Source organism: Oryctolagus cuniculus, chromosome 1 (genome assembly GCF_051225735.1).
Source record: "Oryctolagus cuniculus isolate XC-2025 breed Fujian yellow rabbit chromosome 1, ASM5122573v1, whole genome shotgun sequence".
Lineage (NCBI taxonomy): Eukaryota > Metazoa > Chordata > Mammalia > Lagomorpha > Leporidae > Oryctolagus > Oryctolagus cuniculus.
Genome location: NC_142867.1, coordinates 39871912 through 39898770, shown reverse-complemented (window position 1 = coordinate 39898770; position 26859 = coordinate 39871912). Strand labels below are relative to the sequence as shown.

The following is a 26859-nucleotide window of genomic DNA, read 5'->3' as shown; positions in this document are numbered from 1 at the left end:
GATGGAGACAAAGAATCATTGTAGGAGACCCACCTGGGTCAGCTTCCTGAGTTCCAATACGAGGATGTAGAGAAAATCTTTAGGATATGAATGAACCTTTGTCACTACTTGCTCTACACTATTTAGTCTTTCATTTCTCTAAAATCTCACATGCTATCTAAAACACTCAATTATCTCCCCATTGCTTTCCATCTAAAAACCTAAGCTTTAGTTATAAGACCACCCACCATAATTTGTGTTGTTCATCATCTCCCCCATCTTTTTGTCACTGTCCTAAATTTTCAATACTGCATGTATTCTAGCTATTGCCAAATTGGTTGAAAAGCCCTGAATCTCAGAGTGCCTATTCTTACCCCACAACCATCTTATACTACAATCTCTGTCTAGAATGCCACATCTAACCACTTCATCCAAAGAATTACCACTACTTCAAGAGATAATCCAGATAATAAATCCTCATCAAAGACTTCCCTGTGCCATTTTCCCTCTATGTATAAAAACTGAGCTTCCTTTTGTAGGTATTTCTGTTTTTCTATGTTACCACATTTTGTTAAAACTAAAATTACCTGTCATTTCAACTGCAAAGGAAACTCCTTGTAGGCACAGACCCTTCTATTTTACTCTATTTTTCACATGGCTATACTTTATTATATCTTGGTAAGCCAGAAGTATTTATTACAGATCTGTTTAGATGAATACGTGGATGGATGGATGGATGGTGGGTGGATTTCATAACATAAGCAAATATATTGGATTTTTAGGCACTGAGTGGGAGAAGAGAGACTTTGCAAACCATTTTAAAGGTGATACTTAAAAGGATCTATTGCTTTATTAAATTATCTTTTTTATTAGTGACATATATTCTGAATTAAAACCATGTAAATTCTATATTCTTCTTAAGCATATGGAACATGGAAATGTTCCAAATGACTGAATGTTGTCACTCACTCATTTCATGTTATTTCCCTGTGACTTTCCTCAGCTTGATTTCTATTCTTTTTCAGGAAAAAATGCTATTACACTGACCAAAGGAGCAACTCAATGGGCAGGTAGGTGGTGGATGTATAATTTGTTTATACTAATTAGTCATTTGGAAAAAGTAAAGACAAAATTCATTTACCCATATCAGCATTTGTAGATTTTAGGAAGAAAAATTTTATTGATTTGTTCAAGAAATTTCCAGAACCACTTACACCAAACTGAACAATGTTTAATCAGGATATTTGTTTGGTTCTATTTACCATTAATATTTCTGGAATCCTCTCATAATATATAATATATAGAAAGAAGATTTTTATTGAAAATTAACATTTTAAATAATCTAATTTTAAAATATTTTGAAACAGAGATTATATGTAAAAGATGACCCATTAGAGTAATAGAACAATAGATCCAGCAAAGACTTGCTGAGTCAACTCATCTCTGACTTGACAGAAGTGATGTAGACTAACTCTGAGAGGATGAAGTGATTTACCTAGGTCATGTAGCATCTTCTGAATTGGAGACCCACTCTTATTCTGCCATCAAATACTAGAATGACCCATCTCTGTCATCCTGATATTGAAAATGAGTTTATTTTCAAGAACATTTCAAAACATCCGTGTTTTTTTTTTTTTAATCTATGATAGTAAAAGTAACCATGGAAAAGGGATTAAGCCAACCACAATCCCGAGACATAAGGAACTCTCCCACCTGAAAAGCTTGGCACTGTTTAATGGAAGGAAATGATCTTCCATTTACTGAATGCCCAATCTAAAAGCTTAGTACAGTTGGCTGTTTTCTTCCTCATTGCTATATAATCAATGAACAAAGGCAAAAACCATGTGAATGTGGTAAAATATGCTCCACTGAATAATTTTACAGCTTACTGTGAGTCAGAATGGCAGAAATTCTAGAACAAAAAAAAAATATTGTGAATAAAAGACCACTTTAAGAAAGGATTAAATAAATCTAGTTCCTTCATAAAATAAAATTGCTGAATATAATTTGGAACCTTCAAAATCATAATTTTTTAACTTAAAATTTAGGTATTGTATGTTTGAAAGATAAGAAAAATAAATTATAAAAAACAATTTGATATTAGAATAGGTATTAAAGACATTAATACTAAAATGACCTTTAAAAAATTAGTAATGTTCCTCAGCCAAGTTAGATTTTCCTAGCAAGTTCACATGAATGAGCTCTCATTGTTTCCCATGTTGATATTTGACCATGTAGCAAATTTCCAGTTATATTTGCATAAAATGTCATTGGACTATTATAAATTTATCTTAAAAATTTATCATATAAATTTACAACAGCAGGTTTCTCTTATTTGCTCTGCATATGCCTGTTTAATGTTAGATGATTAGTAAAGTCTCTTGTATTTGCTTCACACACTACTATAGAATTAGTGAGATTTTGCTGATGCACAATTTGCAGGGTTTCTATTAAATAGTTTATTTCAGGAACTTGCAAAAGAATAAAATCCAGTGTATTAAAATTATAACAGAGTCTATATATGGAAATAAACTACCACAATTTAGTTTTAGAATGAACTTGTACATAGAATCGATATATATGTATGAACCAAATCCTAAAACAAAAATTTTAATAGAGAAAAATGTGCTTTTTAATGTATTGATTAATAAGAATAGGAAACTAGAAAAATGAGCATTTATCGTGTGTCCTAACATGTCTTATCTTTTATGTTTATTATTGTTTTCTGTTCACCAAATGAAAATACACTTACCAGTTATTCAAAATGATTATTAAAATATCTTGAGCCTTACTATAGCCTACAATTTACTTATCATTCTTTTGTTTCTTAACTTTGTTGATGCATGTGGAAAGGCTAGGGAAAAAGTAAAAAAAAAGAGTTTATGAGTCTATGTAACATGTTACTGAAAAAAACTGCTTTTACTTGCCTAAGTTCAAGCTATTCAACTAAGGAAATTGATCCTGATTTTAAAAACTTCACCATCAAGCAAGGCATTATTAAATGTCTTGTATGATGTGTGTATGCTGTATGATCCTTACAATGTTGTGAAACTAAATCTATAAACGTTTTGAAAAGTAGGAAATTAAAATTAAATGTGCCCATTGAACTTTAGTTGTGCTTTTCCTTTTTGATCGGGAAAGATGCTTTGTGTGTGGTTGATTTTGAACCGTAAGCAATAATAGGATAAATTATGTAAAGGAAATTATGCAGCTCTTGAAGATCATCATCTCTGCAGGCAGATTGAGAGGAAATGGCTGTAGTTTTTATTGCTGCAATTTACCTTCTTTTTACAAAGTATTTTCACGTTCAGTTATCAAAGAATATTCAAAAGGATCCTGCAAGGGAGGCAGAAAAGAAGGTAGCAACTTTTGCGAATCAGGTAAAATAAATTACTCCTTTCCCATCTCTACAACCCCCAACCCATTTTTCACAGATAGTTTCACAGAGTTTGTATTTTAGCCAAGTTATTTTGACCCTTTAATGCTGATTTATTTTCAGTTTCCATAGATTTCTCTTAGCTTTTCCTGAATTGCAGCAAAGGAACTTAAAAGTAACTTAGATCACATTGTACCACAAAAATTTTTTTATTTTATTTTTTGCAAGATTCCTTTGCAAGTTTGTAGGACTCCTAATACAATTAAGGTTTGATGAAGTATAGAGTATTATATTACATTGGTGGTAGGATAGTGGTAGTTGTATTAGAATTAGTAGGGGTAATATTCCTCATTTTTTATCACACACATTTATTGAGTGCTTACCATGTACTGTACTTTGTATTGTAACAATGAGCAATGTACTTAATTATGAAAATGTCATTTCAGTAAGATATGAGAAAATCAAGTGAAGCTAAAAGAAATAAATAAATTGCATCGTTACCTCCGGGTATTCAAATCCAGGCCTGATCATGTCTTGCCATCAGACTGCATGTATCCTTAAACAGGAAGTATATGTGTAAGCCTACCTTGATAATATCACTTAATTTCTGTCATCATTAATGGAGAAGAGAGGAACAAGTTCTTGTCTTCAGGCAAAAAATAATTTACACGTGAGACAGAGAAGAGTTGTAAGCCAGGTAGCAAGGTTTAATGCGGTCATCTATCAGAACAGATGGGCACTTCTCTAGGCAGAATATGAACATCCCCAGCCATTCAGATGGGGAAAAGAAAGGATAAATAGCTTAATGGAGAGAATACACATGGAAGGCCAGGCAGGCTGCTGAGGGAAGAGCTAAGAGCTGAGAGTACCATTTTTATTCAGACTGAGGCTTATAAGGACACAAGGCTCAGTTATGCTATTTCTTCTCCCCTCCACCCTTCTCCTTGACAAAGGGTTTGCTGGATGTGAAACAAGTAAAATTCTCTCCAAGGTCTTATATCCAGTGACATCAGACTGGGTTACCCACTTGACTCTGGGCAAAGAGGATTCCTCTACACTGCTTTCCTTGGGAGAAGGCTACTTAACATCCCCCCCTCAAGAGAAATTACCCATACTATTGTGTGCAGCTCTCCATTTCTGTATATTTTTCCAGCTGACTTATGGATGTAGAGCTTTTTATGTGTATTCTTGTTATACGTCCTATGGCGTTTGAGGGAGGCCTGGAAAAGACTGTTCCGCACAATACAGAAGGCTGGTCACATCATCCAACAGGATAGGTTGGGAACCCTGCCTCTCAACCATCTGGACCAGTATATCTTTTATTCTGTTAGAGATAAAGCAGACAAGAGCATTAAAACACATGGTCTAAGGGTCAGCACTGTGGTATAGTAGATAAAGTCACCATCTGTGATGACGGCATCGCATATGAGTGCCAGTTTGAGTCTTGGCTGCTCCACTTCTTTTTTCTTATTATTTTTTTTTTTATTTTGACAGGCAGAGTGGACAGTGAGAGAGGGAGAGACAGAGAGAAAGGTCTTCCTTTACCGTTGGTTCACCCTCCAATGGCCGCTGCAGCCAGCACGCTGCAGCCAGTGCACCGCGCTGATCTGAAGCCAGGAGCCAGGTGCTTCTCCTGGTCTCCCATGGGGTGCAGGGCTCAAGGACTTGGGCCATCCTCCAGTGCACTCCCGGGCGAGAGCAGAGAGCTGGACTGGAAGAGGGGCAAACGGGACAGAATCCGGTGCCCCGACCAGGACTAGAACCCAGGGTGCCTGCGCCACAAGGTGGAGGATTAGCCTATTGAGCCGTGGCGCTGGCCGGCTGCTCCACTTCTGATCTAGCTCCCTGCTAATGATCTGGGAAAATAGCAGAAGATGGCCCAAGTACTTGGGCTCCTTTGGCCACATGGGAGACCCATAAGAACCTATTGGCTCCTGGTTTCAGATCAGTCCAGCTCTGGCCATTTGGGGGAGTAAACCAGCAGATGGAAGATTCTCTCTCTCTCTCTCTCTCTCTCTCTCTCTCTCTCTCTCTCTCTCCCTTTCAAATCAATAATTCTTAACAACAAAAAACCCACATGGTTCAAAGAGAAGCAGTAAGCATAAGGTAGTTATAGGGCCAAGGACAGACAATAGCCAAGATTCTATGACCAAATGCTTGGCCAAAAGTTCCAAAGCTGGTTAGCCTGGTCCTGGAATTGTGTGGCCTTACCCAAGAAATGATGAGCAAGGTTTTGTACCTGTCCAGTTTGGCCCATAAAAATATTTGGAGCATGGCATAGAAACTCCATTGGGCAGTAGTTGCATGCCTGTTTTGAAGGACTGCGTGTAGCAAAGCTGGAACAGGGCCGCTAATCATGACAGCTTTTACCTGATGAAGGCTGTGTTCTATTCTTTTTCCCAAAAGAGAGGTCCTCATTTTGGCCTGCTCTCGAGTGCCTGATTTAGGAACTTCGCTATTTCCCTCTGCCTAGGAATCCATTCCTGTTAGAGAAATGCTCTAGCTGCCTTAAGGTTTCAGGGCAGGAATTTGCAGTATGGCCTGTATCTTCCATGGGAATGGTCTTCTCTCCACAGCAGTGAGGACAAACCCTGAATAAATAACTTTGTGGTGGGCTGGCTGTGATTTACCCTGACACCTGTATGATGCATTCTGTTATGAAGTTAAAGGTGTTAGTTAACACCCAAGACCAGCCTCCAGCTGGAAAACAGACTAATAAATCATCTATACACTGGATTATTTTTACACCCCCATCAATATAGACTTCCTTTAAATCCTCCTCAAGCACCTGCACAGATAGGTACAGATGGACTCTGAAACCGTGTGCAATACTATCCACGTTAGTTGTTACTTTATACACCCTTTGCTACCCTATTTAAAGGCAAATAACTGACCGATGTGGAGGTGTGGGGGAGGGGTAGATTTAAGCTTAAAAATAATTGTGTAGGCTTTAAAGTCTGGCCAGAAAAATGTGAGGCACATATCTATCTACCTCTTTACATGGGGTACTGGGAGAAACATTATAAGGGAGCTGTGAATCTTCTTAAGGAAAGTTAATATTAGTGGTGCTGAGTGGAATAGTTTCTTGTCTTCAGGGAAGAAAGAATTCAGAGGTGAGACAGAAGTGTTAAGCAAGGTAGCAAAGTTTAATGGGGTAGGGCAACTATCAGAAAGAGGGGCACCTCTACAGATAGAATGTGAGTAAAAGTGTCCCACTGACTCCCATTAACGGTTGTGCTGGGAGGACAGCTGGCCTGAATAGGAGGTTAATGCAGGAGAATACATGGTGTCTCTAAAATGAAATTTATGATCCTACCTACAAGGTCATTGACCTATGCTGTCCCCTCAATAGTGATGGTTACTTTGATAGCTGGATGGATTGAAGAGCTTTTTCAGGTGAGGGCCAACAGGGTCTGTGGTTCTGACCCCAGGGCAGTTCCATTTCCAAAGACCAAACTCATGGCAGAGCTGACTGGGCTCTCAGGAAGCCGGCTTCTCTCTCACAGCTGTTTGCTGAGTGCCCTGGCTTTCACTTTGAAAACAAGTGCCATATGAAGGTGGAGTGGACTTGTTGGATCTCTTCGATGGCAGATCACCACACAAAGCAATTATTGAATTTCCATTACCTATCCTTATAGTGCTCCTGCTGCCTAGCTTTCTCCTCTTCCTCTTGGTCTCTGATAAAGTGGACTTTAGAAGCAGATTTTAGCATATCAGCCAAGAGGGTGCTTAGATAAATCCCTGATTTTTGAAGTTTTCTTTTAATATCAAGTTGGCCTGAGCTAGACATCTATGGTTATGGGCATGTTCTGACAGTTTTCCCCTGTGAGATAGGACAGTGCCTGCAAGTGCCCTTCTAAGTAAGAGCAAATGTGATGATCACCTTAAGCAACTCTCTATAACTTTTTAGATCATCAGGAAAACTTCCTGTTATTTTGGTTTTTAAGGGGCAGTTTTGCCCACTTACTGTGCACATGACAAAACAAATCTAGTTGTAAAATCATATAGTTTAAGTTCTCATTTTCTGGCTATTTTATTTGGTCCTCTATATTATGGCTAGGTATTATTACAGACATAGGTTAGTCATCCCTTTTATAAGTCTCGTGGAGAATCCTGTGACATAGCCAATCTCCCATCCAGAAGAGAATAGAGGAGAAATGAGGTAACAAGTCAATCCTCCTTGTTTGCTTAACTTGCCTTCAGGCTTTCAGCTGTAAGTGGTACTTACCATGTAGCCACATTTCCTGTGGTTTTGGACTTCACCAGTGCTTAGCCTGACTTAGAGGAGAAGTTGTGGCACATGTGGCTCTCCTCCATTGTAACACATGTCTTTGCCATCCTTAGGCTTCTGGATTTTCACTGTGTGGCTGGTGGGTTAGGCGTCTTGGTTGCTGGGTTTAACTGATATTACAGATAACAAACAAATTTATACTAGAGTTTACTATATAACTCAAAATTGAATTTTTGAACTTATCTGGGCTTCTTGATTTTCATCATGTAGCCTGTGAATATTAAAAATTCTTGTGTTCCTGGAATGAGCTATCTAGTATCAGCTACATAACTGTCTTCAATCATCTCTAAGTATCTTTTGGAACCCCCTCTCCCTTTTGGCTGGATCTCTTTTTGATCCACATTTTGACCTGGCAATACCTGGCTATTTATTGTTATTTTTGAGCCTTTATCAGTCCCCCTATAAAGAATCTGACCTACAAGCCAGAGACTGCTACAGCATGAAAAAAATATGCTCACAACTTAAGTTTAGCATCATTTCACATCTTGGCAGCACTTTTAATACAATCCAAGCAGCCTAATTTGTCATTATCTTTGCAGGATGAGAGATGTATCCTTTGACATTTCCAGGGGCCAAAATGCAGATATTGAAGTTCAAAGAATTTGGAACCTTGATTTTCAGAAAAATTGTTAAAGATTCCTGGAGAACTTAAAGAATCTGGTCAAAATGGGATTTCTTAACAACATAAGATAATATCCACCCACTTAGGGTGATTTTACTAGTTGAAAACCAGATTTAATCATAATTATAAAGTGACCAGATATTTAAAAATAAGTACATATTTAAAATCAACTTTCATTTTTTAATTTTTTGAGACTCAATGTTTTCCAACAATCAGAACTTAAGAGAAAGTAAAGAATACAACAGATCAACAGAACACAAAAACTGTGTCTCTTTGTTCACAAAAATGGGAAATAAAAACCTTAAATATTAAAGTTAACACATGAAATCATTTCTTATCCTGGAAGAATTTAAGAGTCAGAACCAGAAAAGAGATTACAGCTCCTAACCAGAAAATCAAAGGTCCAGATAAGCCATGTGAACCAACAGACATTTGGACTAACATTTTTTCTGAACTTATCTGTATTGGCTCACTTTGTATTGGCTTGCATATACAGAATTTATTCCAATTTTTTAATAAAGCAACTCTAGCAAGAAAATGGTGATATAAGCACAACATAAATTTGGCATCAGTTCATAACCTTACAATGCACTTTACATAATTTAAATGAACTCAAGCAACAATCAAAATAAAATCTTAGACCATTGGGAGAGAACTAACCTGAGAACTTTAACCAAACCTGTGGACCAGATCTAATCAAAGTTATGAGAATCATTCAATCACCAAAAGTAGGCAGAAAATACTAACTCCTTTCAGACTCAGTTTCCCCAATCAACCAAGACTCAAAAGTGGCAACAGAAAAGTGCAAAATACCTCCCCAAAGACTCGTGAAATCTTTTTACCTAAGTCACTTACAACAGCACAGAAAACTTTGATTCAACATATAGACCCATTACTTAGAACAGTGAAATACATCATGAAACATAGAGGCAGAGAATCATATACTATTATAGTCAAGAGCTGAAGGAAAAAGTTACTATAAAATGCAGAGAAAGTAGAGAAAGTCTATCACATTGGAAAGGGTTAATGGATTTAGGCCTCTCTCTGGTTTAGGTGGGGAAATATGTCTGGACAGTGGCACCTCCCTCCCTCCCTTCCTGGAGATGGGTAGTGAACAAGCAGGAGACAGAGACAGAAGGAGAAAAAAGAGAGGGAGGGAGGAAGGGAGAAAGACCAAGAGAGAGCATTCAAAGTGCTCTTGCTGTATATTATTGACAGCGCATGGAAGGGTACAGCAAAAGTAACTTTAGTGGAAAGAGAGACAGAACAGGGAAAGACCAAGGTGGCTAGTTTAAAGGAAAACGTGGGCAAGCTTCAGTATCCATGAAATATTCCTAACAGGATTTGCTGCAGGAATTGGACAGCTGTGTTGTTTCAAGTGTGCCTGAAATCTGCATTTATCCTGTGACTGGCTTGCCAAATATGTTAGCAGAGAAGAGTGGAATAGGTTCTTGTCTTCTTATCAAGAAAGAATTCAAACATGAGACAGAGAGGAGTGATAAGCAAGGAAGCAAGGTAGCAAGGTTTAATAGGAATAGGAAATCTCTCAGATTGGATAGGTACCTGTCCAGACAGAATCTGAGAGACAGGGCCCAACCATTCAGAAAGTAACGTTCTATAGCTTCATGTAATACAACTGACAGGCCAGGGGAGCAGCTCAGGAAAGAGCTGAGAGGTGACAACAGAGTCTGTATTCAGGCTGGGGCTTCTAAGGTAACAGGGTCTAGTTCTTCCCAGCATTTCTCCTGCTTTCTCCCTCTTCTCCAAGAAGAAATGATTGCTGGGTGTGAAATAGATAAAATTGCTTCTAAGATTTCATTTCCCAGTGTTAACAGACTGGGTAGTGCACTTGGTGTTGGGCAGAGAGGTTCCCCCTAGGGTGCTTTCCTGAGAGAAGACTGGAACCACTTGAAAAATTATCAGGTTTGGGCAGGACTTTGTAGTGTAAAATACTGGGTGGCTTCCAAGTTGTACTTCTGAGGTGCCTAAGGGCTGCTGCATTCCTCTCCTTTCTTCAGGATTTTTCCTTAGGCTTCTCACAAAAAAACACACACACACACACACACGCACACACACGCACACACACGCTCACCCACACGCACACACGCACATGGGCTAATTTCTAACTTCCACATAACATTAACATAAGTGAGGGTTTGGAAGAACTTTTATTTCATTTCTTTAAAATTTTTCCAAAATTCACATTAGGTTCTGGCTTGCTATTTTGTCACAGATAATGGGGCCGTGGATGCAGTAATCTGTTAGCGTTTGTGAAGTGCAGTCACAGTACCTCCTTCAGTTTGATCCTCCTAGCCACTTAGTGAAGCAGACGGATAAAATTACTTCCTCTTTCAGGAAATGAGGACTCCAAAGCACAAAAATCTGAAATGGTCTGCTCAGTTTCAGTGTCTGACAAATTCAGCACAACACACTTACCTTTCACCCTTACCATATTGGTTTTTTCAAATGTTAATTGTTAAAAGGCAAAAATAATAATATGTGATCTGTCCAGTGTTTTCTATATATCTCTAAACTGACCTTTGGAATATTGTGATATTTTGTGATTTTAAGGACATTTCTATACTAAAAGAAAGCAAAATGGACACTTCTGATGTTGCTTGTTTATTATTTTCAGCTAGACAGATATGTTTTGTCCTTCCAAAAACAAAAACAAAAAATGACTTGGAATCTAAATGATAATCTTCCTTCTCAAAGGAAAGATCCAGGTTTTCCCATGCCAAAGTTTCAATCAGAATTTAATGTTAACTTCAAATCACACATAGTAATTTTGCCATAATAGAAACAAAATAATTTCTCAGAAATAAGATTTAGTACCTGCCCATTGTTGTCCTAAACTATTTTCTGAACCTCAGAGATGGCCAGGCAACAATTGAGATGTGTTGCACCTGTCTAGGAAAATATTTTCTTCTTCTCTTCCTTCTTTGGCAAGAGCAGCCAAAAGTTACCCAAGATACTCAAAAACTGTCAGTATATAGTGGACAGTTTGTTGAAAATAAAGGCAGCTCTCACTAGAGTAACTTAGAATTTAGGTTTTCAGAATTAATAACTGAAGTCAATCTCTCTTTTGTTTTATTTTTCTTAGCAAAATGAAAATAATTCTAATGCAATAAAACTAGGTTACGAATGTAATCCGAAACCAGGGCCAAAGAATCTTGAAGTCTGATTTCATAAAACAGTGTCCTGCTCATTTAAGCCTTGGGTTTATGTTAAACCCATTACTCAAAATATACTCTGTAGATGGTAGCATGAGCATCCTCTAGCAGCTACTTAGAAATGCAGACTCTCAGGCCCAGCCCAGGCCAAGTGAACAGCATCCGCATTTTAACAAGATAGTCAAATGATTCAGATGCCCATCAAAGTCTTAAAAGTATTGCAAAGATTTTTTTACACCTCTTTCTTTATTGTTTATTACTATATTTAAAGTAAAGCACCAATTTTCAGCTCTCTAGAAAGGCCCATATGATTTTTATTTTGTTAGGAGAAAATGCAGAAAAGAAAAAAAAATAACCTGTACAAGTTCACAAAGTTAATATGACGGAGATCTCTGTTAACCCAGCTTTGCTTAGTTCCCACAACCTTGCTGTTCCCACTAGACGTGACTGTCATCTCAGCAGAACAAGTGTGGCTAAGCCCTTTATTTCTTTTCAGTCTCCACTGTTGTGGAGCCATGTTGCTCCTTTTTTCAGAATCATGGAGTTCTATCTCTATCTATCTATCTATCTATCTATCATCTACCATCTATCTATCTCTTACACATACATATATATATGCACACAGAACTTTAATAAATGTCATGCTGTTTTTTCTTCTTTTTCCTACTACCATAATCATACATGATGAACTGCAAAATTTTCCACAAGATTTTATTCCATGAGAGTAACATAATTGCCTTGAAGTGGTTTGAACAAATACATGATTTGACTTCTTTGTAGTTTATTTATTTGTGTGGCAACAGAAGGAATCTATATGTATGTGTGTGTGTGTGTGTGTGTGTGTGTGTGTGTGTGTATGTATGGGGACAGAGAGGGTTGGCGCCTCTGTTCCCTGTAGTACTTAAGGAAACTGTAGTGAAAGGTAGACATAGCTCTGGAATACAATCTAATCCAGTTCTAAAATTTGACTTTGTTCCAGAATGCAAAATTATTTTAAAAGAGTCAAAAACTGGATGTCTCGTAACCCCATGGTTCTCGACAAGTCAGCTTTCCCAGAATTAGAGGGATCGGACTGCTATACTGGTCCCTTCAGCCGGGCACGAATTCACCAGTGAGTTCAAGTCTCTTTTTTCTTATCACTTGACTTTGTACTTTATATTACCCTGGGCTTGTTTATAGAATAAAAACATATCTATTAATAAAAATAACTGTTAAGCCAAATGATGTATCTTTGTATTAAAATACACACCTCACTGATGAACAACACTAAGGATCCTTATTAATTCTTTTAAAACTTTATGATTTAGAGGCATTCAAGTAACAAGCAATTAATTGTAAAGCCATAGGCTAGTAGTATAGCTCTTAATTATTTTGAAATAATTAGTATGGTAGTAAGTCAGTTAAAATAATAATAACAGTGATAATAGAATCACTATTAAGTAGCATTTTTTAATAATATTCTCTAATTAATAAATTATTATAATTAACTTTAAGTAGCTTATTAGTTAAGCTATCCATTTTAATTTAACTTTTTAAATTAAAGTAGAGGAGAATTTTTTAGTGATTTGTTGAGTGGCTCTTTATCTGTACCTACCTACATACATTTATTTAATCATATATTTATTCAAAGAATATTCATGGACTTTCTATAGGAGAAAGATTGAAGAAAAAAAAGGGGATTCTGACACAGTTTCTGCCTTCAAGGTACTCCCAGTCTGATGGGTCAAATAAAATGTAAATTAAACAACACAAGGGTAAAGATAGAAAGGGACAGTAGTTACTTTAGGCTATAGCTATATGACCCACCACACCACTCTGGAATAACCTGTGTTCTGGGAAACTGAACAAAACTATAAAACAAAATTCTGGCTATTAAATGTAACACATCCAGAAATTAATGGGAAACTCTCTTCTTCCAAGTCTTTTGTTTAATCTTTTACTTATTCTCAGATGTGAATCTAGCCAACGCCAGCTGTGGAGAAGCGGGAAATGTGGAAACGCAAATGATTGCTTGGTTTAGAGAGAGGTCCGTTTCCTGGCAGTTTCTTTGGGTTTCTGCTGCACCTTTTCAGGACCTTCATTCAAGGATCTGTGGTGCATCAAATAAAAAACATTCTGCTCTTCATTTTTTAACACAATAAATAGATGGATCTTTGAAAAATATCTGATCATTCATTTGCCTTGCCCAGCTACTCTTCTCACCTAAATATCCCCCAGTTGTACTTACAATAGATTTCAAATTTGCTATCATCCTCTGTGTAACATAAATGCTGTGGTCCCTTCCTAACTCTCAGCTCATTATCCACATTCTCCCACCCAGCCCTTTATGTAAATACAAGCCTTGATTAGGTCCATTAACATCCAAGAGAAGTCTGAACTAAGGCTTTGTTCCTGATGTCTTTTTGCCAGAGCTACTTTGCCCCCATTTCTTTGCATGACATCTTATTCAGTTCCCACTCAAATACCAGCATCTTGAAGAGATTCTTTCTGAAAATGCTACCTATTGTCACCTTGCCCAGTGATTCTCTATACCATTATGATATTTCATTTTTCTTAATTAATTTTGTTATTTGCTCATGTATCATCTGCTTCATCCCTCCATAATGTAGCTCAAGAAACTTATCTGTTTAGGGAATGCTGAATTAATCTAATGGTAAAAGAGGCAAGTGCATATTCCTTCGGACACCAATGATTAAAAGAACCCTGCATCCAAATACAGAGACAAAAGCACACAGGAATACCAGAGGCATGTAGAATCAAATAAAATGGGCAGATGCACAAATTAGCATAAAACAGAGCAGAATAAAATCAACGTGTTAGGAAAGACACAAACAAAAGGTACATTATGTAAGACAGGTGATGACACATCCAGAAGAGGGGAGCCGAAGCAGCTTGTTGAAAGAGCTAGGGGTCTGCAGCAGGTGAAATATGGAAAGAGATGGGGAGAGGAGGAACAGGTATTAGATATGTTACACACAGAGCAAAATTCAGAAAGAAAGAAACAAGGGGTTTCTAAAGTGATGGTAAATTACCAACTGACAGATGATCAGAATGCAAGAAGGCTGTGCCATGAGAAATGAGACTGAGGGGCAGGTAGGTTGAAATGCAGGGATAGAGAGCCTCAGAGGAAAATAAGGAATTCACTGCTCATAACAGAGAGCTGCTGACACACCTAAAGCAGAGGAGTGCTCCAAGCATCAAAGTTGCGCTTTAAAAGTGATATGGAATATTTGCTAGCAAGCTAGGATGACACTCTTACTCTCTAGGCAAGAGAAAGTAAGACCTAGAATAAGAAGGCCAGCGCCACAACTGGAGAGAAGCAGGCCAGTTAGCAAAGTTACTTAGCGTGACAACTGCTTGAATGCTAGGATTATATAATCCTAACACTTCAGGACCAGCCACCTGACACAGTGGTGATTTTTTTATAGCAGAGATAAGAAAACTGGAAAAAAGAAAATGTCAGAAATGGAATGAGGACAGAATATCCCATTTTATAGTGGTTCCCACTATATTATAAAGTGAATGCTAAAGTAGCACTTGCTTTCCTTTCTTCTTGGAATAACCCTTTGGCTCTTGATATCATCAGCTCTCACACAGCCCTTTCTGTGCTGCCCACGTGGAAACTCTACAGAGAGTCGAGGGGAAGGGAGGACTGTTGCTCATTTCTAAAGTTATGAAAGCAAGATAAACTAAATTGGAATGGGTGGCATGGGGAAAGACATCAAATTTTAATGCACTCTATTTGGAACTGCATTGCTTAAAGTCGTACAAAATTTATAGGAGCCAATGGATGGTACATGCTCTCTTGTTCCATGCTAAAGAAATACGAAGACACTTAGACTCTCTTATAAGCTGAAAGAAGATATTAAGATGAATATTTGATAATTCTTTGTATTATTTATGAGTGCATTTCTTTTTCTCTGTCAATTGATTTTTGAAAAATGATTTCCCTTTGGACTTACTATATTTCTAATGCATCAGCTTTAATGGAGCAAACAGATGGATGATTACCTAAGAACTTGTAACTGTTACTAGAGTGTGTGCTGTGCTTTGAATATTAAAACTAGTCCCCTTATTTTAACAGCTTCATAATAAACAATAAGGACACCTTCTTCAGCAATGCTACTCGAAGCAGGATAGTCTATCACATGCTGGAGCGCACCAAATATGAAAATGGGATATCAAAAGTGGGTAAGAACATTAGTTAAAAACCGAAAGAAAGTAGAATGTGCATTAGTTATACTCTGAATTAATATTTTTCTTTTTTATAACAACTGAAGCTTTGCCTCCATTCCTTACATGAGAGTGGATAACCCATTGCACACAATCTCTATAAACTTTTTGCTTTGAGGACTTCAATGAAACAGAGTTTTTTGAGGACATTTGGCCATATTTATCTATTGTGAAATATGAAAACACGTAAGGACAGAAATTGTATATTTTGACATTTATCAAAAAGGAGTAGTTTTTCGTGACAATGCATATAGAATTTAGTTGTTCACAGCTTTGTAATAGAATAAAACTGGAAATATCAAAAATATCCATCACTGAGGGCTGAAAGATGAGCCAAGTTGCATCCATATAAGGGGTCAATTTCGATTTGTATGACATTCATTCTTATATTGATTATACAAAATGCATGATATGTGCTCGCTTCAGCAGCACATACACAAAATGCATGATATACATCCTTTACTCATGATTAAGAATTAGTTACTAATTATTTATTTAGTGCAAATGATATTCACAATGCATTACTATGTAGAACAAAAGCAGATTACAAAACTTTAAGTCCAATATAATTCTATTTCATAAATATACAAACATAAAAATAAAAACATACTTAGAAACATATGTAGGAAACTCTTCAGAGGTTATTTCTGGAAGGTAAAATAACAACTAATTTTAATTGTAGAAATTTTTGTGTCTTAAAAATGCCTAGCAATGTGCTGCAACATGTATAATGCAAAAGAAAATTGAGAATGGTTCACCTAGAAATAAATAAAATTTGAAAGTTCACATAGAATTGAGCAAAAAACAACAAGTAAAAAATAAGCTAGCCTTTAAATTGTAAGGGTTAAAAATACAGCATTAAAGAGATCAAATGTAACTCATGTCCTAAATCACTGAAAATAATAAATTTCAGCCCATGGAAATTTGTACCAATCTCTTTAGGTTTGTATCAAAATGGAATACAACATAAGTAAATTGAACTATGTTTTAAGCTTAAAGAAGAACCTTTGAACTCTAGTCCTCTTTTTTCTTAATAAATCATATAGATATTTGCCATTAAAACAATTGGCTTAAAACCAAAACCTTATCCAAAAAATTTAATAGACTCAGAAATTTTCTACACAATAGAAAAATCCAAAATATGAACTGAAAAGTGTCTAAGTAATAGCATCATATGCTTATATAGCCTTTAAAAATAAATGATATTTTAAATTATAAAGATATCTTGTAGTTTGTAGAAAGTAAATTAGGCATGGAATGGCCAAAATAAAAATTATTTCTAACTGCAATTTTAACCATTTCAAATTTGTACTAAATGTATTAGGGTTTGAGAATACACTGGTAATGGGAATTTTTCTTAAACGACAGAAAACTACAAACACTGCAGGATTGCAATTTCGATGAATTAAGTACTTTTGTAAATAACTGCATGAATTCAATAATAAGCATTCATCAAATCACAATCATTTACCAATCAAGCACCTAGTATAATTGGATGTACCAGATTAATTAAATGATTTCCCAATTTTGGATGTGCTTTATGTGTTTATGATTTTAATATTGTGGATACTGTTGCAACAAAAATTATTAATCAGAAAAGTTCCCCATGACTATGTGAGAGTGCCTATTACTCTGCCCCCTCACTGACAGGATTGTTAGCAAGTGTCTCACTCTAGTATTCAAGCCTTGGTTTAGTAGTGAACAATTAGTGACTTCTAAATACCAGTATTCTTTTGAGCTATAGTTTTAGGGTGTATAATACACCTTCTCCTTACCCAAACTTTGTTGTTTTGAGGGAAAATGTGGTCCCTTAGTATGTGATCTCAAATAAATGGATGTTAACATGCCCCATATTTCACGACATGGCTATGTGAAAGCACATGTTGGTGAGTTGCAAATCTCTCTTTAGTTATGTAAGACAGAATTACAACTAGATTTCGTGGCAGTTTATTTGACAGTCACACTGTCCTCATTGGTGATGTGGCTGTGGAAGTCAATAGAATTTGTTATTTTAAAATTATCAGTTAATTCTTTTCCTAGGTGTATGTATGTTGCTTCAGGGGGAAATATTCATTTAAATTGGTTAAATAATTGTTCTTTTATTCTCCTTCTAGGTATTCAAAAACTTATAACCAATGGTTCATATATAGCAGCGTTTCCTCCACATGAGGTACTTTTTTTAAATTTAGTGTAATTTTAACTGAAACATAAAAATTGTGTATATTTATTGAGTACTTCGTAATGTTCCCATATTATTTCCTCAAATAAATGGTTAAAACATCCACATTTTTTTTTCATTTAGTGTTTTAAAGGAAGATATATAGTACATCGACATTAGCTGTAGTATAACTTAGTACCCATTAACCAATCTTTCCCCATTACTCTTCCCTACACTGCCAAGCTTCTGGTAGCTACCATTATACTCTACTAATATGAGATCAACTTTTTTGGACTGAACATATGAATGAGATCATGCAATAGTTGTCTGTCACTTCATGGACTATTTCATTTTACATATGAATCAGTTCTAACCATGTCACAAAAGATAAGATTTTACCCATTTTTATGTCTGAATGCATTTCTAATGTACATACATATATACCACATTTTATTTATCCATTTGGAATTTGAAATAGTTTTTTTAACTTTTATTTAATGAATATAAATTTCCAAAGTACAGCTTATGGATTACAATGGCTTCCCCCCCATAACTTCCCCCGCACCAGCAACCCTCCCCCTGCCCACTCCCTCTCCCCTTCCATTCACATTAAGATTCATTTTCGATTCTCTTTATATACAGAAGATCAGTTTAGCATATATTAAGTAAAGGTTTCAACAGTTTGCACCCACATAGAAACACAAAGTGAAAAATACTGTTTGAGTACTAGTTATAGTATTAAATCACAATGTACAGCACATTAAGGACAGAGATCCTACATGAGGAGTAAATGCACAGTGAGTCCTGTTGTTGACTTAACAAAATGACACTCTTGTTTATGGACTCAGTAATCACCCTAGGCTCTTGTCTCTTTCTGGAAATCATCATACTTGGTGAAATAAGCCATTCCCAAATGAACAAGTACAGTTAGTTTTCCCTGACCTGTGGTAACTAAGAGAGTATCAGATAGTGTAATGTTTATCAGTGAAAATAACATTTTGAGAATCGATGATTTCCAATTACATCCATTTTATTGCAAAAGACAGGATTTCATTTTTTTTACAAAGATTCATTTATTTGGAAAGCAGAGTTACAGAGAAAGAGAGAGGGGGAGAGATACATGCACACACACACATATGCATGCACGTGCACACATACACACACACAGAATCTTCCATCCACTGGTTCACTACACAAAAGTCCACAAAGATCAGAACTGCGCCAATCTGAAGCCAGGAGCTAGGAACTTCTTCTGAGTCTCCCACATGAGTGCAGGGTCCCAAGAACATGGGCTATCTTCCAATGCTTTCCCGGGTGTAATAGCAGGTAGCTAGATCAGACAGAGAGCAGCCAGGACTTGAACCAGTGCCTATATGGATGCCTGCACTGCAGATAGCAGCTTAACCTGCTTTTCCACAGTGCTTGCCATAATTTTAATTTTTTTTACAGCTGAGTAGTATTCCATACAATATATATAACACAATTTCTTTTCCTAGACATCATTTGGTAGACATCTGGGTTTATTCCATATCTTAGCTATTTTGAGTTGCAAAGGGGGTATAGATAACTTTTTCATATGCATATTTCATTTCATTTGGATAAATTCTCAGGAGTGGGATTGCTGAGTCATAAGAATGTGTTTTAGGTTTCTGAAGTATCTCCATACCATTACCGTCTTCCATAATGGCAGTACGAGTTGACCTTTTGACCAACAGTGGATTAAAGTGCCCCTTTTCCCACATCTCACCAGCATTTCTTGTTTGTTGATTTCTGTAATAAAACTTTTCTAACTGGGGGAGGAAAAAGCTCACTTTGGTTTTGATTTGCATTTCCCTAATAGCTAGTAATCCTGAGCATTTTTTAATGTTTCTGTTGGTCAATTGAATTTCCTCTTTGGAAAGCTGCCTGTTGAAGTCTTTGCCCATTTCTTAACTGGATTGTTTGTTTTGTTGTTGTTGAGATTCTTGAGCTCTTTATAGATTCTGGGTACCAATCCTTTGTCAGATATATAGTTTGTAAATATTTTCACCCAAAATGCCAGTTACCTCTTAACTTTGCTGAGTGTTTGCTTTGCAATGCAGAAGCTTCTTAGCTAATGTAATCCCATTTGTCTGTTTCGGCATTGATTTCCTGTGCTTCTGAGTTCTTTTCCAAGAAGTCTTCCTCATCCTACTGTCTTTCAGAGGTTCCCCAGTGTCTCCTCTAGTAATCTAATGGTATCAGGTCATAGATTCACATCCTGGATCCACTTTGAGTGGGTTTTTGTATAAGATGTAAGGTAGGGTTCTTCTTTCATACTTTTGCATGTGGAGATTCAATTTTCCCAGCACCACTAGTGAAGAGATTTTTTTCTCCTTTGTCAAATATTAGTTGATTTTAGATGTGTGGACTGAATACTAGAGTTTCTATTCTGTTCCATTGGCCTACACACATATTTTTGTGCCAGTACCAAGCTGTTTTGATTATAACTGCCCTGTAGGGGTTTGCATTGTGGCATAGCAGGTAAAGCCACCACCTGCAGTGCTGGCATCCCATATGGGCGCTGGTTCAATTCTCGGCTGCTCAACTTATGATACAGCTCTCTGCTATAGCCTGGGAAAACAGTAAAAGACGTTTCAAGTCCTTGGGCCTCTGCACCTGCATGGGAGACTCAGAAGTAGCTCCTGGCTCATGGCTTTGGATCAGCTCAGCTCTTGCTATTGCAGTCAATTGGGAGGGAACTAGTAGATGGAAGACCTCTCTCCCTCTCTCTCTGTTTCTCTTTCTCTGTGTAACTCTTTCAAATAAATAAATAAATCTTAAAAAAAAAACTGCCCTGTAATATATCTTGAAATCTGCTATTGTGATAAAATTGGTTTTTTTTAAGATTCCTTTAGGTATTCAGGGTCCCTTGGGTCCATATGAACAATAACTTTGTTTTTTTCTAGATCATGAGTATTTTATTTTAGATCACTTTGTATCTGTAAATTTCTTCTTTGTAGTATGGACATTTTGATGATATTAATTCTTCCAATCCACAAACATAGAAGATTTTTCCATTTTCTTTAATGTTTTGTAATTGTTATAATACAAATCTTTCACCTTCTTGGTTAAATTTATTCCAAGATATTTAAATTTTTGTAACCTTTGTGAATGGTACTAACCTTAGAAATTCTTTTTCAGCCTTGGCATTATCTGTGTATACAAAGGCTATTGATTTATGTGTGTTAATTTTACATGCTGTAACTTTATCATACTCTTTTATGAATTCTAAAGGTCTCTTACTGGAATCTTTTGCTTCCCCTATATATAGAATCATGTCATCTGCAAATAGAAATAACTTGGCTTCCTCTTTTAACCATTCAGTTTATTTTTCTTGCCTAACGGTTCTGGCTAAAACTTTCAAGACTGTATTGAGTAACAGTGGTGAAATTGGGCATCCTTGTTTGGTTCTGGGTCTTAGTGAAAACGTTTCCAACCATTCTCATTCAATAAGATCCTGGCCGTGGATTTGTCATAAATTGTATTGAGAAATGTGCCTTCTATACCCAACTTGCTAATTTTTTAGCACGAAATGCTTGTTTATTCTATCAAATTCTCTGCATCTATTGAGAAAACTATATGGTTTTTATTCTTCATTTTGTTAATGTGATGTATCACAGTTATTGATTTGCAAATGTTGAAACATTCTTGCATACCAGAGACAAATCCCACTTGATCCAGAGGAATGGTCTTTCTGCTGATGTGTGTTGCATTCAATTAGCTGGTATTTTGCTGAGGATTTTTGCTTTTATGTTCACCAGTGGTATTGGTCTATTTTTTTTCTTTGGTGTATCTTTTTCTGGTTTTGGAATTAAGGTGATTCTGGCCTCACATAAGGAGTTTGGGGGATTCCCTCCCTGTCAATGGTTTTAAATAGCTAGAAAATAATTGGAATTAGTTATTCTTTAAAAGCTGGGTAGATGAGGGTTGGCATTGTAGCATAACAGGCTAAATCTCTTCCTTTAGCACTGTCACCCAATATGGGTGCTTGTTCATGTCTTATCAGCCCCTCTTTGATGTAGCTCTCTGCTAATGGCCTGAGAAAGCAGTGGAAGATGGCCCAAGTTCTTGGGCCCCTGCAGCTACGTGGGAGTTCTGAAGATAGTTCCTAGATTCTGGATTTGTATTGGCCTGGCTCTTGTTCTCGTGGCCATCTTGGGGAATGAACCAGCTATCAAAGGACAAAACCAACAAGTATTTCCACAAATGCTTTAAAAATAAATGCAGAAATTCAAGAAATAAGAATAAGGGAGATGACACGACTCCTTCAAAGGAACACAACAAAATTTCAGAATTAGAATGTGAAGATAAAGTGATGAGTGAAATGTCTGAAAAGAAATTCGAAAGAATGGTCGTAGGATTACTCAGAAGCAGTGAAAATCAAATTCACATGTTAAAGAAATCCATACATGAAATGGAGGAATAATTTTCCCTTGATTGAGAATTTGAAGAGAAATCAAACTGAAATATTAGAAATGAATAATTCAATTTGGAAAATAAAAAATATAGTGAAAAGCATTGACGACATTCTTGTTAAGGCGGAAGAAAGACTATCTGAGCAACAAGACAAATCTTTTGAAATTTTTCAGTCAGACCAATGAAGAAGGAGAAAGAAGAAGAAGAAGAAGTAGAAGAAGGAAGAGCTAGAAAAATAAAAAAAATAAAACATTGTTTGAGATTTATGGGACATTATCTACTGACTCAAAATATGGGTGTCATGAGTTCCTGAAATTGTGGAAGGAGAGAATGGATTAGGAGACTGGTCAGTGAAATAATTACAGAAAACCTCCCTAATTTGGAGAAAGGGACATCCAAGTACATGAGGCACATACAGCTCCTGATAGACATGACCAGAAAAGATCTTCTTCATGAAACATTGTAGTCAAACTTTCCACAGTAAAAATTAAAGACAAGATTCTAAAATTTACATGACAGAAACATCAGATTATTTTCAGAGGACCTCCAATTAGAATCACAACTGATTTCTAATCAGAAACCCTACAGGAAAGGAGAGAATAAAGAGATATAAGCCAAGTCTTAAAAGAAAAAAAAATTGTCAACCCAGAATACTGCACCCTTCATAGCTCTCATTTATGAATGAAGGTAAGATAAAGACCTTCCATTACAAAGAAAAATTTAAAGAATGTGTCACCACTTGTCCAGCCTTGAAAAAGATGCTTAAGGATGCACTACACACAGAAACACAGAACACTAGTCGTCATTATGAAAAAATGTTCCAGTAAATGTACAAAGGAAATCCAAAGCAAACAATAGGAATATTTACAGAAAAATGGCAGGGCCCAGTCATTACTTATCATTTGTTACCATAAATATAAATAGCTACAACTTTCCAATTAAAAGATATAGACTGGGCTGAATGGATTGAAAAAGCAAGACTCATCTACTTTCTGCCTATAAGAAGCACACTTTGCCAACAAAAATATATGCAGACTGAAAGTGAAAGAATGGAAAAACATATTCCATGTTAATGGAAAGCAAAACCGAGCAGGTGTAGCCATTATAGTATTAGAAAAAAATGGACTTTCACACAAGAACAGTTAAAATAGACAAAGAAAAGTATTATGTAACAATCAAGAGGTCAATTGAATAGGAAGAGATGACTATAATAAGTATATATGCACCTAATGCCAGGGTGCCTGACTATTTAAACCAAATGTTAATGGATCTAAAGGGAGACGCAGAGTCCAATACAATAGTAATGGGGGACTTCAACACCGCAGTTTCATCAATGGACAGATCAACAAGAGATTACTTCTTGGCCTTTTGGCTAAGATAAAGTGTAAATCAACTAGACTGAAAATCAACAAGGAAACCACAGATTTAATCTACACTATGGAAAAAATGGATCTAACAAATATGTACAGAACATTTCATCCCACAGTTGAAGATTATACATTCTTTTTTTTCAGTACATGGAATTTTCTCAAAGATAGACCATTTAATAGGCCTTAAAGCAAGTCTCAGCAAATTAAAAAAAAATGAAGTCAAGTTATTCTTATTTCTTGAATTTCTGCATTTATTTTTTTAAGCATTTGTGGAAATACTTGTTGGTTTTCTCCTTTGATAGCTTTTATCTATGAACTATGCCTCTATGTCTTAGTGAAGTGTCTGTTCTTTAAGTGAAAACTCAGCATCACACACTGAGTGTGGTCAGGGAGTTCTGGTCAGTGTTCCAGGGTGGGGCTAGTATCCAGAGTGAAACCCAAGTTGGGCATGGTAGATCTTTTCTATTATCAGCAGGGAGTAGGGTATGATCACTTCTGTTTGTGTAATCACACCGTCACCTCCTCTATTACAAGGTGATCAATGCCCAGAGTGGGTGTAACCTCACCTGCACTGCCACATGAAATGCACAAATGATCTGTGCAATTTCAGTGTGAGCATGGAACTCTCTACAGTGACCCACACCAGCCAGTAGGGAGCTCTGAACCTTGATGCCAAACAGTCATTGCCCAGAGACCCAGCTACACCCCATACCCTATCATGCTCAGTCACAGAATTCTCATAGTCCCACAGTCACAATGCATAAGGCTCCCACCGTCATGGGGTGCAGAGTATCTGCTTTACCCCACTAACCTTTCCCATTCATAGAGAGAGAACAGCCATTCCCAGAGCCCCAGCTCTCTATCTTGGCAGTTTGAGACTTGGATCCTGTAACATGTTGAGAGGATGGGGCCGCCTCACAGTCTTATGTGGGTGTCCAAACCCCTGTCAAAATTAACAGCCAGACTCAAGGTCAGTGGGCAACCCAGATTTTTCCCTCTGGCAAGTCCCCTGGTCACATGTGCATAGAGGAGCTGCTGCAGCCTCTATTGGAATCAAAATGGTGCCTTCTCCCGCCAGTTACTGGGCACTCTTATTGGGGGATGTAGAGAAACAACCATACTTTTCTATTGCTGGATCGATGGGTACCCTCTCCCACCCCGCCCCTCATGCTGCTGGGCTCCAACCTGGGCTTAAAGACGGTGTGGTCCACAAGACTGTCCCTCAGCAATATCACCAGAGGCATAAGCTTCTGCTTTCTGCTCTCACCTTGTTCTCCAAAGCTAGTGTCTCCTCTAGTTCCTGACTTCTGTGTGGTTGTTCTGCTGACTGTTGCCCATCTGCACCTTCCACACTGCTCTAAGGAATCCAGCTTTCTTTTGTGGAATTCTCACTGCAAACTGCTTTCCAAACTCTCCCCTGGAATGCACTTTCTCCTTTTTTTTTTCTGCTATTTCCCCCTCATCTAAAGCTGCACATCTTTTCCCTATTCAGCCACCTGGGAATCCTCAGCATTGCAATTAAAAAAAAAAGTGGTTTTTCATGCTCGGTGCTTAGTCTCATATTTTATTAGATTATGACTGCCCACCCCTTCTGAAACTCACTTATAATCTTGTGAGGACACACAGGTTTCTCTGCTCCAAAGTCCTTCTGTAGTTTTCAAGAGTAATCAGTTTAGGCAATTTTCTCTGAGAGCTGACCTTGTGTCACTGTCCAACAAGAACAGTGAGGTCAATTGAAATTGCTGAGTATACTTAAAACATGAATGCCTGGTGTTCTAAAGCCTAGCATTTAACACTCAGGAAGTAAGGCAGGTGTTTATCCTAGTGATTAAGATGCTGGTTAAGATGTACACATCACACATCAGAGTACCTGTGTTCAATTCCTGTTATGGATTCTAATTCTAGTTTCCTGATAAGGCAGACTCTGGGAGGAAGCCTGATGGCTTGAGTAATTGGGCTTCTGCCACCAACATGGGAGACTTGGATGGCCCACCCTGCCTGTTGTGGGACTTTTTGTAGAGAACCAGTGGATGAGAGGTCTATCTTTCAAATAAATACAAATCAGTCAGTCAATCATGTAAATAGGAAATGCCTGTATTCTGACCACTGAGGATTAGAAGGAAACACATGTTTTAGAATTATTAGAAATTGGGCCTGGCCTTGTGGCATAGCAGGTAAAGCCACTGCCTGCAGTGCCAACATCCTATATAGGCCCTGGTTTGAGTCCCGGATGCTCCACTTCCGATCCAACTCTCTACTATGGCCTGGGAAAGCAGTGGGAGATGGTCCGATGCTTGGTCACCTGCATCCATGTGGGAGACCTGGAAGATGCTCCTGACTCCTGGCTTCGGATCGGCTCAGTTCCGGCCACTGTGGGGAGTGAGCCAGTGGATGGAAAACCTCTCTTTTTCTGTCTCTCTCTCTCTCTCTGCCTCTGCCCCTTTGTGACTCTGCCTTTCAAATAAAAAAATTCTCAGAAATGATTAGAGAAGAAAGCTGAGATTTTGGTTCACTTTCCCTTACTTACCTAATCTCAAACAAATCTATCTTAACAACTCTGTACATTTTCATAAGCAAAGAAACTGTTCCCAAGTGGATGTCCTTATGCTTCAAATCTGGATCATTGCTTCTATCTCCAAAAAGCCTTTTAAGTACTTTAACACACTTTAGGGAAGACAGTTTAGCGACTGCACTTGAATGCTCCTTCCATCCTTCCCTGATTACTTTATCTCTTTTGTTAGAGAGCCTGCGATGACACCCACATGTGTCTCTCAACGCAAATTTGAAACACCTGAAAGCCATGATTTAAATTCTCCTCTTCACAGAAAGTCACAGCCCTTGTTGTCTGGGACATTCTGGTGACAAATTTGATGATTTTTAGTGACCATAGTATATCAAATACCTAAAAGCAGCAAGCAATACTTATATTCCTTTCTGCTGGGCATGGAGATTATTCAAAAGGGACACTAAAAAACCCCTTTATATGAGGCACCATTAATATTATCACATTCCAACACCACTGGTTTTAAATTTTCATCACTTTTCATAAAAACAGAATCACATATTAGAGTGAGGAAGAAATCTTTGTCAAACTTTATGTCTAAAGTTTTGGTTCAGAAAATACAGTCACAATATCTTTTTTTTAATACACTAATAGTACATACAGCTTTCACAAAATACTTTTGTGAGATATAGTTTATAATCTGTGTTTCTAAAGTTG

The 26859-nt window shown here is 37.1% G+C and overlaps 1 protein-coding gene across 4 annotated transcripts in view; it reads left to right on the top strand.

Annotated features, from left to right (window-relative positions):
- ANO3 (anoctamin 3) overlaps positions 1-26859 on the top strand; it is a 419821-nt gene that overhangs the window by 279426 nt on the left and 113536 nt on the right. For all 4 annotated transcript variants that reach the window (XM_051825159.3, XM_070072327.2, XM_089310426.1 and 1 more), the window contains 4 exons: positions 1005-1049; positions 12421-12552; positions 15526-15632; positions 17789-17844. In XM_051825159.3, coding sequence (XP_051681119.3) covers positions 1005-1049; positions 12421-12552; positions 15526-15632; positions 17789-17844 — 340 coding nt within the window. The remainder of the gene's footprint in view (positions 1-1004; positions 1050-12420; positions 12553-15525; positions 15633-17788; positions 17845-26859) is intronic.